General features: G+C 43.6%; 1 protein-coding gene across 15 annotated transcripts in view; it reads right to left on the reverse strand.

Moving 5' to 3' along the window:
- Positions 1–14886, reverse strand: part of LOC147640096 (B3 domain-containing transcription repressor VAL2-like) — a 119638-nt gene extending 104752 nt beyond the window's left edge. For 12 of the 15 annotated variants that reach the window (XM_086777070.1, XM_086777081.1, XM_086777063.1 and 9 more), the window contains exons 1-3: positions 14471–14886; positions 2481–2562; positions 2010–2117 (exon numbers count right to left, since the gene is read on the reverse strand). In XM_086777070.1, the coding sequence (XP_086633196.1) occupies positions 2010–2117; positions 2481–2562; positions 14471–14697 (417 nt within the window). In that variant the 5' untranslated portion in view covers positions 14698–14886. Of the gene's footprint in view, positions 1–2009; positions 2118–2308; positions 2405–2480; positions 2563–14470 lie in introns of those variants that run through there. The other 3 variants (XM_086777041.1, XM_086777049.1, XM_086777034.1) reach the window with 2 other exon arrangements.
- Between the last annotated feature and the right edge of the window lie 1035 nt (positions 14887–15921).

Genomic DNA, 15921 nt, shown 5'->3' on the forward strand with positions numbered 1-15921 from the left:
CAACACTATACAGCAGTAGAACCCTTTAGGATTTGATATTTGTCGTACGCCGTGAGCCAATTGTAATGCTCATTCCAGGATATGTCAGGCACGAGCTACGTAGGTCATTCCTCAACCTTAGAGAGTCAGTCAAAGTCCCTTAACCCACTTGGAGAGAATCATTCATGCATATAGAAGTCAGTAGAAGCCCTAAGGTTTGCATCAGATCACGTCTGCATTTTGCATATCATTCATCCCATATGCATATAGACCATCTAGATCATTGCAAAAGACTTTTCTCACATTCACGTCCAACGAGCCATAAGAAAAGAAGCAAAGTTGGCCATTAGGGACAAACTAGCATTATGTCACAACTGTGGCCATTCCCAAGAGTCTCAGCGTCACTGTCTTTGGGATTCCCAAAGGCCCACTCGGTCTGGCAAAGGATCCTACACATTTTCACTATGGATCAGGCTCCCACCAGTATTGTCACATGGGGCAGTGTTGCTTGGCCCACTAAGGCTACGATCATCATGCCATACGAGAAAGAAGACGGGGGACTAGCCCTTAAAGTCTCTCACCCTCATATTTCCATCACTGTGCCAATTCCAGCTCCGTCTACTAGACAATGGATCCCACGTTCTTGTAAGTGATAGGAGATTTGCAGTAGTATAGCCGCATAGCATATATACCCATAAAAGGCACCCTCACCTCGCCAACTAAGTCTATCCGGAGCATCTAGCTCGATATCATTCATACTCTCTGTGGTCAGTGGAAATAACTTCAACACAGCTCATACCGCATGAGGAAGCGTCAGGAGGTCTTCCTCAAGATCTAGTGGCATGGTCCCTTTCTTACACATAGAGGTGTGGCGAGCCCACTTGGCATTACAGACCACCTGTGTGGTTATTTCCAAATTCCCTCCTAAAGAGAATCCGGGGAAGGGAGAGAGCTTGAGTTCCTTGCCACACACACAAGAGAGAGCAAGACACAAGAGGGAGATGGATAGCTGAATTTTCTACTATCTTCTTCTCTTCTCTATAACCATATAACTAAAAGACAAGAGTATATACTATAAAGAAAAGTACTCTCCTACAATAACATACAATGGTCGGTCCATAGTGTGAACTCGACTATATGAGCTGACGCTATAACTATGCCATAACTCTAGTACTCCAAAGTGACTGTCACACAGCCTACTAGTGGCATATCAACCATAATCTCACCAACTGTGCCCGTGACATAAGTACGGAAGCTATCACTCTCTCCATTTTATAATTCTTAAGCATGGTCTGTCCTGACTTCAACCCTTTAAGGACATGTTTTGTTGCTTATTATCATATTTCGATTAATCTCTCCTTTTCTCATTGCTGCTTGCAGAGCTTCCTGTAAGTATTCCCCATTGTCCAGATTTCCATGAGTCTACATTAGATATAGGTTTACTAAAAAACCATCAGTGCTAGTATACCATCCTGCCAAAGGTGTTCCTGTTCTCTAGTTGGTCTTTCATCAATTTGATCTTGAATGCCTCCTAGTTTGGGCTCCTCTGTGACTGCATTTGGTAAACTGAAACAGCCATACAGGTATATCCATGAAGAAACCATTGTTTTCCTTATTTGTTCCATGCTCATTTTCAGGATTCTTCTGCTTTTTCTGAACACAGGGTACAGGTGTGGAAGTGTAGGGCTTTTCTGAAGGGGTTAACTGGTCCACTACAGAAAACAGGTCAGCTACCAAAATGGTGCAGTAGCAGAGCTACATGCAGTTATCCATGGCATTACAGCAATGTATAGAGGGCTATAGGTATAGATAACGGTTGCTTTACGTAAAATTGAGAGGGTGCTAGTGGTGAAGTAACATGTATGGGTGACAAGAAGAATACCCATGTATCGCATACAAGTAGAGAGTCCCATACGATGGCAAGCTTACCCAGTTTTATCATTCAAAACAAACAGCAGCTTTAATCTTGGAGAGGAACCAAGGCAATCTTAGATCCTCACAAAAACACCTAAAAAAAGTTTAGTAAGTACCAAGCTAGAAGCACAGTTGTTCTTATTGGCACAATCCACGCACTCGATGCCTCCCGTGTCTAAAAGTATGTACAAGAGTATAGACGCAACGCAGCCACAGTGCACTTGCTGCCACAAGCAAAAACAAACTAGTATCAATAGATGTGAGTAGGTGCCGGAATCGCCTGTTGCTGGAATTAGCACTCCCTTTACTGCTTAGCAGCCAGTCTTTTGACTCTTTAAAGCTACAAGCCTCAAGAAGGGGCATATGTACCATCCCACACTTAATGTAGGTCAAGTTCAAGAAAAAAGCATGATACCTTTTTCAAGCAAAGGCAACTTCAAGACTAGCTTTTTCTCATCATTTATCATAAAAATAATGACTAAAATAGCAAAAAAAAAAATCCTGCACAAACAAACAAAAGAGTGAAGGGGCCGCAGGGAAGGAGGTTGAACTTATGACAATGGCATTCTTTTCATTGAATCAAGTACCTTCTCACATGAAATGCACGTCCTCCAACCAGTCTCATCCGCATGAAATGTTTCGCAGAAGCAATTACGCTCGTATGCCAACCTTACATCACAAGGATGATTGTCATTAGTGACATGATAAAAATTGCAAAACTAAATGAAAAAATACTATACGTGTTTGCAACATAGCTGAGTGATACTTCAACCCTACAGCTTATCACATTGCCGAGTGGCATCTAGATGCAAATCTAGAGTATATGTTCAATTTAGAGAAACCAAGGAAAATAGCAGTTTCAAAATGAACATGCTTAAATTTCATCAAATAGTTGAATCCTACCAACAAGAACCTTTGATGTGATGATAACTGGTTAAAATTGTGGATTAAGAAATCTCTCTTAGCCTCATTTTCCCACAAGTCCAATGCTCTTCTGGCCTGCGTGACATATAACTGCATGCCCAGCCAAGAAATTGAACTGCAGACCCCTCTAAACTTCAAGAAGGGTGGCCCAATTATTCAGCATGATTCTTGAAAGGTACTACGCAGTCATTCAATAATGTGTATGCTTGAGGGTTCTAGGTTCAAAAATGGTCAATCAAGTATCATGGTTGCTTCATTGTGGTCTGTGCCAGTACTTGCAAGCATCATTTGAACAAACTTTATCAGGAAATTTTGCATGCTGGGAAGGAAGCGTTTATTTTCAGTGAACACTCGATCCCTATAATCCTACTCCAATCACAGCTAGCTCTCAAGCAGCTTTGTCTTAGCCTCTATCTTGGCTTTCTCCTGCTCTAGGTGGGATCCCTGGTTGCACTGCTCATATGGCTGTTTTTCTTCTTCCAATCAACGCTCCATCAGCAGCATGTTCTATTGTTGGCTCTTCATAATCTGAATATTCATCAACTTATCACTTAAGGTCTGTGGAAGATTCTGCGGTCTTAGTGGAGACGGTGCGACAGAAGATCGGTCCATCGAATCCCTTGCTTGGGTGTATTTACTATTCTTAATCTTCAAAATCTGGTGCGTCCATCTCTGTACATCACCTATGTGTAATGAAAATATGCTTTCTAATCCCTACTCTAATACCAATGTCACTTGCTCTTACAGAAGAGACTAATCATTTATATGCACAAGGAAAATTAAGACAGCATGAAGTAAAAGGAAAAAAAAACCCACAGCACATGGACTGAGTCCTAACATCCCAACCCCACCCCCTCTTCCCTGATCCGCACCTTTGCAGAGTATTTGTTTTGCTAGTATATCAATGTTGAAAGCACAAACTTTTCTATATGTGCTCTCAATGTGTTCCTCCCAGGAAATCACCTAATTCACAAGCTACACACAAGATTTTAGCCACTAGCTGTGGGAGGCTTGCGGACGTGGACCGTGCTCGGTTGGTGAGATCGCTTGCACCCTTCACCTCACCGATGTTTTTGTACCTAGGGGATAACTTCCTAACCTTCCTCGTCCGTAACGTCTCAAAACTCTTGGGTACTCTCAGATATTTTAGCATTCCCTCGAAGTCTCTAGCTATCAACATAAAACCTTGCTCTGCCCTAAGCACTTCTAATAGTATCCTGAGCCCTAACTAGCATCTCCTTCATATCTGCCAAGAAATCCATTACTACACCAATCTGAATATCCTTAAGTCTCACAATTATTAGTGATCTAGGTTGATATCCATACATCAGCATAAACGGACTCTAACCGATAGCCGAATGCTTATAGACAAACTCGACCATAGGGATGTACCTCTACCAATCAAATGGTCGCATGGAGCACAAAGCATATCCTCCGAAACCTGATTCACCCTCTCTATCGTGTTAGCACATTCATCCCCAGTTTCTGCCCATTTCTGGTGTCCTTTTGGTCCCATTTGTATGGCCCTTGATTGTGGGCTGGCCACCCCTATTTTACATATTTTTCTCGGATTTTTCCCAGCCCTTTTGGTATTTTACCAGTCGGCCAGCTCATATGCTCTAGTCGGCCAGCATATTCAGCTCCAGTCGACCAACCCTCCTCACCTATAAATAGGTGGGGCTGGCCTCTCATTATTCATTCAGTCTTGTACATATTTTGCTCCCTCACTTATGAGACTATCTGTGTCTCTTGCTTGGGACTACTTTGCTTCAGTATATTTAGCATAGTTCTCTCCACATATCTCTCTCTCTTGCACTCTCCGTTCAGCACATTCTAGTGCCACTTTGCTTCCGCTCTGTGCACCCTTTCATATCGCCCACTAGATTGAGGATGATCAAAGGAACTCAAGCTCAATGTAGTCTCCAATTTCTCGAAAACTAGCTAACCGAGGTGTCTAGAAAACTTTGCTTTCCTGTCACTCACTATGTCACAAGGCAAACCATACAATCTGAAAAGCTTCTCAACAAACCCCTATGTCAATTTAGTAGGACCCTTGAGTTTTGGTCTACAACTATGGAGATCCCCGCTTGGACCTACTGCCAATACCGACTTGAATGCCCATCGGTCTAACATAGCCCTCTTAGGGAATCATATAAGTAAACACTAACCTTGGTGCAACTCAAAAGATTCTCCTCCCCAATCCTATTTAAGGCATTCGCAACCCAGTTCAAACTACTCTTCCTATACTTTATTTCCATGTCAAAATCCTACGTAAGTTTTGCCACTGTGCTTTCCTTCCCCTGATCCTAGGTTAATTATCGCATTAGGAACATAGTGGTTGCGTGCTTTAGGTACGGTGTGGTATGGTACCACATGCATACGAGTACGTAAAGTATACATCAAGATGAGTACTTAAAGTACGTTCACTTTTTTAAAATAATGTATATATAATTAAAAATATATATTATAAACCATTCATAATTTAGCAAGACTGGTACACAAAATTACGCAAAAAAACAATTGAAATTCAAACATCTATGCTCTGAATGTCGAATGAGCTGCGAGCATACAACATGAAGTCATGTTGAATCTGAAATCCTAGTACAAACACCAATAGCCATATGACCGCCACAAAATAATATGACATCATACATGTTTGATCACAAAACATGAAAGTACAATGCTAGCCGCTAGTAGCTACAAGCTGAATATGTGACTAGTCAGTGGTCACTACTGAAATAAATACTTATATGCTAACTACTAACTAGCAAGAGCGACCAGTCACCACAAGGCCACTAGCTAATAAATCGTCTTATGAGTCACCACTCACTCATCAGCATCGAAGCCTGAAGATGAGGATGATGAGTAGTCTCAATCTGTGAGGAGATTCCATCAAAATCATATAGCAACTCCCGCTCCACCACATCACCTAGTACATCAATACCTAGTATCTCCTCAACAATGGTAAGAGGGTCCAGGTCTCTCCTTTGGAAGAGTCTACATCTGGTGCTCTAGATCGCCTCTACAGGTTGCTTTGGAGGCTCTCCCTCTAGAATGCACACCATGAGTATACACCCCGGTGCCTATAAAGGTAGAAGAACGACTCTGCTAAGCTGAAGAAGTGAGGAAAGCGGTCGTGAGAGCTCGAGTGACTCGTCTATCAATGCCCTTTATCTCCTCGTAATATGTTGCTCTCCTCAGCATGCTACTATTTGCAACGCTCGAGCTCCTTAACATCAACCTACATACCATGTATTCACTAATAGTTATTAGTGACTAGTCACTTTAAACTTTTTTTAAAATACGAGTACAGAAAGCTTGCGAACGGATGAGTATGAGTACGCATGCATGCAACTATCATTAAAAATAGGACATATCAGGTTAGATGTATAGAAACACTGGGAAACTCAACATGTTGTAGATCCTAGTGTCCCATACCACTAGGATATGCCACATATAAAATCTCCTTTAAACCATAAGGTTAAGTCAAGGTGATCAATTCTTTCCCAATTTCTGTCTTGGTGCAACTAAACCTCCACCTCATGTCATGGTCCAACCTACACAGAGACCCATGAAAGAAACACTCAGATTTTAATAAATACTCACTGACTTCCTCAGTGAATCCGAGAAATGCCCCATAGTCTAAGGAACTAGCCAGTCCAACACTTTCTAGATCCTCTCAAGATCTATTGCCTAGAAATCTGATAACCTGGGTATATGAGGTCCTTGCAAAAGAATTCCCACTTAGAGATTTTGATATATAGTCCCTCACGTTTTAGAATCCCCAATATGAACTCGAGATGTTCAACATGCTCCTCAAGAGCATGTTGAATACCACAACGAATCTCCCCAAATAATCTCGGAAGAGATCATTCACCATCTGCTAAAAAAGTAGTAGGAGAATTGACATCAAGTACAACATCGACGCAATCTGCCTTGATTCTTCCTAAATCCCATAATTGCATTTAAATTACAATTTAACATCGATGAGAGAGAATCGACAACACAATAAAACACTTCATATTCTGAAGTTCTGCTGAATTTACAACGTAGAGATTGGGACCACAAAATCACCCTAAGAAAAAACTAGAGCATCATCCCTCCAAAAGGACAAAGTATGACCCTTCCAATCTACATGTGCTTCATGGCTATATATAAAAAATGTTCCTAGAATAACATCGATCCTATCTAGATTCATAACCAAGAAATCGAAATCTAGGAACTCTATATGTTCCAGGATAGATATTGGTAGCCTATTGGCCCTTGGTGTAGACATAAGTCTCCTACCATGAGGTGTCGTGTGCACACTATGGAGCACATCCATAGGTCAACATCTCCCCTAGCTTCCAAACAGTTACCACAACTGAAAAGCTTCCAAGTATGCTTTTAGGAACTGTGGATACTCCTGGAAGTATACCCCATCTATTCATTTAGCATCCACGGGTGAATAATTTCAGAAGGTAGCCTCTTTGAAGTTTGCCACCAGCAAGCTTACACTCCTTATGAAACACAATCTTCTCTCCGGCTTAACACCTCTTCTAGCTCATCCACTTCAAGTGGATTTTCCATAACTAGCTCTTTAGGTTCCAGTCCCACATATTTGCGCAAGAGGCTTACATGAAATGCATTGTGTATCCTTCAATGATTCAGCAAAGCCAACCAAAAAGCCACTACATTAATCTTCTCAATGACCTTGAATGGTCCATAATACTTGCTAAGAGCGTAAGAGACAACCCCTCTTTTCCACGCCTCTTCAAAAGTCTAGCTTTCCAAATTGCAGCAATACCCAATCAATCTCTTTGATATCCAATTGCCATCTATGCTAGTCAGCAACCCTCTTATGCTGTTGTCACATGCGGAAGCTCTAGGAGTCTTCTTTCAGCCCTAAACACCTGCCTTGGAACAACTTGATGCAAAATGCAAGCAAGAGATGGAGAGAAGAGAGAGGGATGGCTGAGTTTTAGTATATTTATATAGTACAAAAAGGTAGTATGTCACATGCACTCTGCACTGTAGTGCATGGTGACAAGCTGGCTCATCATCAGCAGTGCAACATTTGTACAATATTAGTTCCATTCAGGATGATATTTGTCGTACGCCGTGACCCCATTGTATATCCTCAGTCCAGGATAAGTCAGGCACGAGCTACGTAGGTCATTCTCAACCATAGTCAGTCAGTCAGTAAGTCTAAGTCCCTTAACCCACTTAAAGAGACGCATTCATGCATATACAGTCAGTAGAAACCTTAGGGTTTGCATCAGAAAGCATCCTGCATATTACACATCATTCATGCATAGCATCTAGACCATTGCAGGAACCTCAGATAGCATCTAGGAATTATCCAGGATTTATCTAGGATTTTTCTGGTATTTTTTCCATCATTTTCAGCATGTATGCATCATCATTAAGCATTTAATGTTTATATAGCAGTCGGCCAGCATCTAGTGTCAACTGACTAGCAACATCACTAGTATAAATAGAGGCTTTGCACAATCATCTATTCATTCATCATATTCAGCAAGATAGCCATCAAGCGCTTGTCATCCTCAGCATAAGGAGCATAGGCGATTGCAGTTTCAGCCATCTCTCTTTAGCGTTTGTCTCCTACAGCCCTAGGCGCCTCAAACGCATGAGCATTCAGCCATCTACATCAGTAAAACGCAACAGTTCAGCATTCAGCCTTCAGTCCATCTTGCGTTTTCTGCATCCATGCAGTTTTCATCATTCATTCATTCATCGTTTTGCTCCAGCCACTTGGTGAAGGTAAAACGCAGCATTCTCATTCATTTACAGCATTCATATACAAACAGCCCCTCTCTCAGCCCTAGCTTTGCATCCCTCCCTCATACCTTTGGGAAGAGTGCATAGGCTCGAGATTGGACATCTTTGGTGCTTCTATAGTAGTGCACAGTTCAGCCCAACACTTGGTCTTCAGAGGTCTTGCGTTTGGCTTATCGTCAGTCACACCGTCAATCTCTTTAAAGATAATAAAGCAAATACTATCTCGGTAACGGGATAGGGGGCCCTTCAGTGGGTAATTCGAGACCCCATACGGTGTACAATTCTCATATCTCTCTAAAGTTTGAAGTATTAAAGTGTATTGCTAAACTCGCGAAACTCAAGATACAGAGACGGTGTGAGCATTTGTGTGACAGGATCCTCCAATACGAAGACTTCCGCTCCATGCTACACAGTACAACTTGACGAGCCATAGGCTACCCCATGAAAAGGAGATCTTGACTCAGAGACTCCTATTCTACTGATCCATCCCCTAATGGACTGAGATGACTCAACAAATACTTGGTTGAGCCTTTTATAGGCACATGGGACCAAACTTATGCTGGCTGATTGATGTAGCTAGCAGCAAAATATAAATATTCATCTGCTGCCGACAATTCCTGTAGCCCTTTTGAACCACTTGCCGACCTAATCTTGCAACCACAAGATGCCTTTCCGGTGTCCTCCAGCACCTTGCTAAAGCCCTAATGACTCTGATTATCTGCTCCCCTTCAAGAAATAGCCCATGTACGTGTCATACACATGACATCCCCCTCTACTAAACTTGATGACGGGATTCCAACTTTTGACCTTGGATGACTGTCATCATCGCCTTGGTCTCCTCATGGACTCCCAAACCCGTCATCCTTCCCTTCCTAGCAACCTTTTCACTAAAAACCCTACCTGGTCTCCAAATCCACTCCAAATCTGATGAAGATCTATGCATCTGTTCCACTGTGTCTAGTAACTCACCTGGGAGAGCGCGAGAGTGGGTGTGCATCGCTTGACCATGAGCACAATTAAACATTTCAGCATTTAATCACAGCCATTAAACAATCCACAAAGCTGAAAATAAAAGTTGCACATATAACACCACATAGAGGCCTGGTTACCACACCACCAAAAGATCAAGACACGGACGATGGTTTCATCCATGCGCAATGCAGTAAGGGTTGGTAGAACATGACCAGCAACAATATCTCAGAACTAGCCTCAAGCTCTGATACCAATGGGACTCTGCCTGTCATCACAGACTCATACAAAGCATATATCCCCCACTGCATATCCTCGGGTACCTCAATGTCATGCAATCTGTGCATAAGCCTAGCACATGGTACGATATCGAAGGCTTTGCAGAAGTCCACAAAGCAACAATATATCCTTCTCTTCTGTGCCCTACCCTCTTCAATAAGTGCCCGAAGTGTTAGTCTGTGATCCAAGGTAGTAAATCCTCTCCTGACGCCCTGTCCATGTGCTCGATGACCATGCCTCTCTGCCCAACAGCTCAGCTCCGGCTCCAATATAGAGCCATATAATTTGGCCAAGTAATGACCAATCATGATCGTCCTGTAATTGCCTGGTACCATGGGGTCCCCACTCTTAAAGAGTGGTACAATGATATGCTCTGTCCAGCTTGTCGGGAAACCCTCACAAATGGCACGATTAAACACATGTACAATGAGCGGAGCCAAAGTGTCGCGCGCATATGAGAAGTGCTCTCCAACTAGCCCATCATGATCCTGTGCCTTTCCATTCTGTAACCTGTCTATCGCATCTAGCACCATCCGCATAGTAAAAAAGGTGCTGCTAGCCGGTCTAGCTCCTAGTGGAGGGGGGGTGGGGGGCTGTCCTGGTGCATCATATAGCTCTCTAGCATAAGTATGTCATGCCTCAGGTGCAGTAATTAGAGTACCAGGCTGTCTCTCCTGAAACATCTTCCATGCCCTCTTGCTGTCGTTCCCCAGGAAGAGTTGGTAGATCTCCTCCTCTAGCTTAGCCAGGTAAGCTCATTTCTTCCTCCGCACAAGGCGCCGAAAGATCATCATGGCCTATCTATGCGTGTGAGTCCTAATGGCAATCTCACGCTGTAGCTGTGCTCATGTCTCACGACACTCATACCAACTGTTCTGTGGGGCAGTGCTGCGCGTGGTGGGGGGGGGGGGGGGGATCATAGTGCAGGGAAACGCATGAGGCGGATGCATGTAGTACACCTGCCAATCCTCTCGTGATCTCGTCCAGAGGGCTATGTGGGTCTAAAGCAAACAAGCCATCAAATACTGCATCTCGATAAACCCCAATTGTCTCACGTGTAAACTGATATCTCGGGTACCTAGGTAGATGAGTGGCTGGCCCCATAGTCACAGGGAGAAGTTTTAGACTCGGGAACGTTGGGGATGGCAGCATCTTCCCGTTCCCATTCCCGTCCCATGTCACTCTATAGTCACAAGGAATGGCCATTCTCAATCTTTTCCGTCCCCGTTCCCCGTCCCCATTTTGCGTCCCATGTGACTATGGCTGGCCCATCTCTCCGAGATCTACCTACTAGTGTGAAACTCAGGTATGCATGATCGGCTGCTATGCCAATGGGCGGACTGGAAATCGTGAAACCCCGCACATCAGATATCAATGAAGGAGATCCCATCAAGTAGTCCACTGTGCTCGCTCCCCCTTTAGAGTTCCAGTGTGTGAGAGCATCTGATCCTTGCCATCTCGATAGGCCATTGTATATGACCAACCCATGTGCACTCCCGAGTGTGAGAAAATGCCTGCCATAATGTGTAATCTTCCCCTCATCCTGTGCTGATCTCTACAACCCTACATCCTCTGCCATGATCTCCCGATACATAGCCTCTTGAGTATCATACAGCTCTGTCTGCTCTGTGCATGTACGTGCATTAAAGTCTCCCAATAGTGATGTCTCCCATGTTGACAAACCTCATGATATCATCATATAGTGGCGTATAGGGCGACTCTCCTGATGGTGCAAATCTGGAGTGGGCTGGGGAAAAGTAGCATACCGCCACATATAGCTCGCAGAGCCCCTCTGCATGTTCGGACCCACATGTACCTCGCATCTGCATCTCTATGTACCACATGTATTTTGTCATGAAGCTCCTCCTTGAAAAGTATTGCCACTCCTCCAGATCCTCTGGTACCTCCCACTGTGCATGGCTGAGGGCGGAACACCGATTCCCATCTATAACCCCGCACGTAAGGAAGCCTCTTTGTTGTGCACTAATGGGTCTCCGTATACATAGCAATATCACTTTGTCTAAAAGTATCCTCAAAGTATCCTGCATCTGTTCTAAGGGCTCCATTGCAATTCCACACCGTGAATCGCAAGGTCTCATAGGCCACGCACCGTCAAGCAGGCCTCCTCTCCGTAATGATGACTCGGCTAAAAGAAGAGGGAGATGTAGTCGGGGGCTGCTGGAGGTGGAGGAGGAGGAGGAGGGGGGCGTGCTGCGGTTGCCTCCAAGAGTTGGAGGTGCTCCATGAGAAGCTTGTTCTGAGCTCTGAGTAGAGCTATGGTGTCTACGGTAGGAATGCTGAGAGCTGAGGTAGAACTGAAAATGCAAGACTGAAGGGTATTGGCACAGGCCAAGTTCTGTATATGCAGAAAACGCAAGAGATCTTGCTCGAAACTGGCCCGGGACTGCATGCACAGCTGTGTTTATCTACTGCAGACTGCTGTAGGCTTAACACTGATGCCCAGGGGTGCTGAAGGGGCTGCTGTGAAGAGGGGGGGGGGGATTGTTGGCTGCAGGTGGGTATGCTTCTACGGCTAAGGAAGAAGGCGCCTGAATCTGAATGCTCTACTAAGCACAAAGGCTTGCCTATTGGACATAAAGTTATTAAACTTTGTCATATAAATGGCATTAAATGCTAATAAAATACTATAAAATATTGAAAAAATACCAGATAAATCCTGGTTAATTTCCTAAGGCTTCTGTGATGTTCTAAGTGATGCACAGGCATATGAATGCAGAGTGCTTTCTAATGCCAACCCTAAGGCTTCTAACTGACTCTACATGCATGAATGATTCTCTCCAAGTGGGTTAAGGGACTTGACTGACTGACTGACCCACTAAGGCTGAGGAATGACCTACGTGGCTCGTGCCTGACTTATCCTGGACTGAGGATATATAATGGGGTCACGGCATAGGACAAATATCATCCTACTGGGTTCTAATAATGTGCAACTGCTGATGATGAGCCATCTTGGCACCATGCACTGAGTGCAAAGTGCATGCTACATCTACCAAGATCCAATACATCTTCAATGTGTTAGTCTAAGATATATCATCCTCTAACCCGGTAAAGATTGGTGGTTTTGAAAATTCTGCTGTTGTTCTTGCAACCTAAAGCAACATCCATTACAACGGCAGAAGCATTACCCTTAACAAGATTTTACACAGGGAATTGTATTAGACAGTAGTAAGAATATTGAAAAGTGTGAGAGATTCAGCCACACATTCAACACGGTCTTTGGTCCCCATTGGCCAACACAACATGAGGATTAAAATCAAAACAGCTATAACCAGTCAAAGGCTCAAATCAAATCAGCTATTATGCTCTAACATCATCTATGCAATCAAATTGACATGGAGTGTATGAGTACTAGCAAGTTCATGTCATAAGAACAATCACCTAACATGTAAAAACGAGGGAAGAGATTGATCTCAATGGAAGATGCCAATCACATATGCAAATGAGCACAAGAGATGCAATTAGTTTACGAGAGAGCGAGAGAGAGAGAGAGAGAGAGGTGATCCCAATGGGATACCAGATGGAGGCTCTAGTACATCAGAAAGTTACTTTACAAGAGGGGGGGGATGGGTCCTTTTTGAAGGCTCCCGAGGAGTTCAATATTTTCCCTAGCTTCTCTAGAACTTGACTAGAAGACTTTACTCAACCTAATTCTTTTTTAATAACCCTAGAACTTTCTTTAGATACTTATTTGAACCTTGTTGAGCTTCACCAAATGTGTGGTATCAAATCAATGGTCTCGTGAAATAATATTATCTTTGCCATTCTTATAATAGGCACATCTTCTTTGACTCTGAAAGAAAATTTGCCTTTCCTAGCGAGAGCCTTGCTCTGATTTCATAAATAGCACCTTCCGCAATAGCAACCCACAAAGCTCCTCAAATGTTGGAGCTTCCCTCCGTGTCTTGATAGGTGCCAAAAACATTCCTCCGCTCTTGCAAACTAGTCCACTAATTCAGAATAAGAGACCAGTGGGCATTTTTAGCTGATTGTGGTTTCTGCTATTACACGTTTAGATCCCCTTCAAGTTGGTGCCTTTTGACCTGAAAACCTTCTTCTTCAACCTTGACAGTGTCAATTGAAAACCGTAAGGAAGAGCATAATCAAGGCTTGGCAGGCATACGTCTGCCAATCCAAATTAGCTAAGCCAGCCTTGGTTAGCCAGCTAATCCGTTCTGGATATAATCCAAAGTAGTACAACAGTTAAGGATGTGCCGAGATATCTGATTTTGCTCGCAAATCTTCCTTTAATCTTGGTAGCCATTAATAATAACAGCTGCGGTGCATTTAAAAAACCAAGCAAACCCGCTTTTAGAAATGATTGGAAGGATAATTAAGAGCGTGCTAAAGGGGGAAGAAACCTGCATTTTGACAAGGAGAAACAGCTAATAATGATCACAAACTGCACTTTGGCGAGACAAAATAGCTAAAAACAATCAGTTGGATGCATCAATCACCGCCTTTCCTAGCCATTCGATTATAGATCAATGGAAAAACAAAACAGGCAGCAATCGTCCGGCAATCCAGTAATCGTCCCCGACATGCATTTTCTAGCCATTTTCATACAGAAAGATGGATGGAAAGCAGGTGCCGTTCTGTTGCATACCCGCACGGCTCGCAGAGATCGGCAATCCGACCGGAACGGAGAAGCCAGCCGTGCTTCCAAGAGGGGGAGGGGGAGGAGGAGGAGGAGGAGGCGCACTTGGCATTGAGGCAGCCGGGGGCGACAGAGGGAAGAACCGGAGCTTTTTCCGTCGGCGGGCTGACAGTCGCCGTTATCTGAAGAGTTCCGTCGATGCTACCCTCAGTGTGCTGTTGGAGATCAAGCTCCATAGCAGCAGAAGCTGCAGCACCAGCTTGTTGACCCTCTTGCCTCCTGGCATATCACAGCAAACATAACAAAGCCACCTACCTCCACACACACACAAAGCTTAATTTTTTTACTTTTTTTTTCTATTTGGCCATATTAGCGCGCTGTCTTAGGGTGGCTCGTAGGTCTCATCTCCTATAAAATTTTGCATGAGACCCCTTGCCTGCTGACGTGGCAGTCTTCCTCTCCCCGCCAACGTGCCTTCCACGACCTCGTTCAATTAATGTGGAAACCCACCCTCGGGATTTACATAGATGCAAATGTATCTGTAAATGGATAGCTAGCCCTAAATGCTCTTTACATGCATCTCTACCTTGTGGATCGTCCACAAGGGACAGGCTAGGGAGATCTCCCGTCCTAAGGCTCCTTACACACATCTCTCCCTTCTCTCCAATGTGTGAGAGTTGGACATGAGAGAGATCCTCCGTCCATGACCCACTTTTCCTTGGCTCGCACGTATGAAAAGCCCCTAAGAGCATAGTCACCCCTAATATTTTCAAGGCTTCTTCCCAAGAAAAATGTATTAAGATCTCACTCCCCTGCACTGTGAAGAATTAGCGAACCAAAAACTTTTGGCAAAGAAACAGTAGGATGACCCCTCTTCATTTGATGGGGTTTTTTGTTTCAATGTCGCCTCAAGCATCGGAATGATTTCGCATATTCTCAATCAAATAAAACAATAAATGGCTTTGGGAGGTGACAATATTAATCACTTTGAGAAAGGCCCTAAAATGGCATGATCGATATAACCTAGACTAAGACCTCATATTTTTTTATCAAGAGAGCTCTCAGGATTCTAGAATTAAGTCACATTGACAACACACAAAGATGATCATGAGTCATAGGCAACTCAGAGTCATGAGTGCTTGGATCAAACAAAGGTGACACCTTGGTTCAATTCATGGTGGACTCTAACTATACAGGCCAAAAATATGAGGGCACCTTAAGGACTTTGTCCATAAATGTTACAGATATGAGTAGGTAGAAGGAAAACAGGAACACTCCTCATACTAGGAAATTGGCCCCAAGTTGGTTGCCTTAGTCATGTGGCATGTCCACACAAACACAAGGTATTTGAAGAAGAGCCAAATGTCGCCCTCTAGCTTGACTTCAATATTTACTCAATGTTATCAACCATGTTTTTGAAAGCTAGAGTCACATGCTACAATGATCAAATTTTTGTTAGT

The sequence above is a fragment of the Cibotium barometz genome, chromosome 3 (genome assembly GCF_041138505.1).
Source record: "Cibotium barometz isolate CiBa-2024 chromosome 3, ASM4113850v1, whole genome shotgun sequence".
Lineage (NCBI taxonomy): Eukaryota > Viridiplantae > Streptophyta > Polypodiopsida > Cyatheales > Cibotiaceae > Cibotium > Cibotium barometz.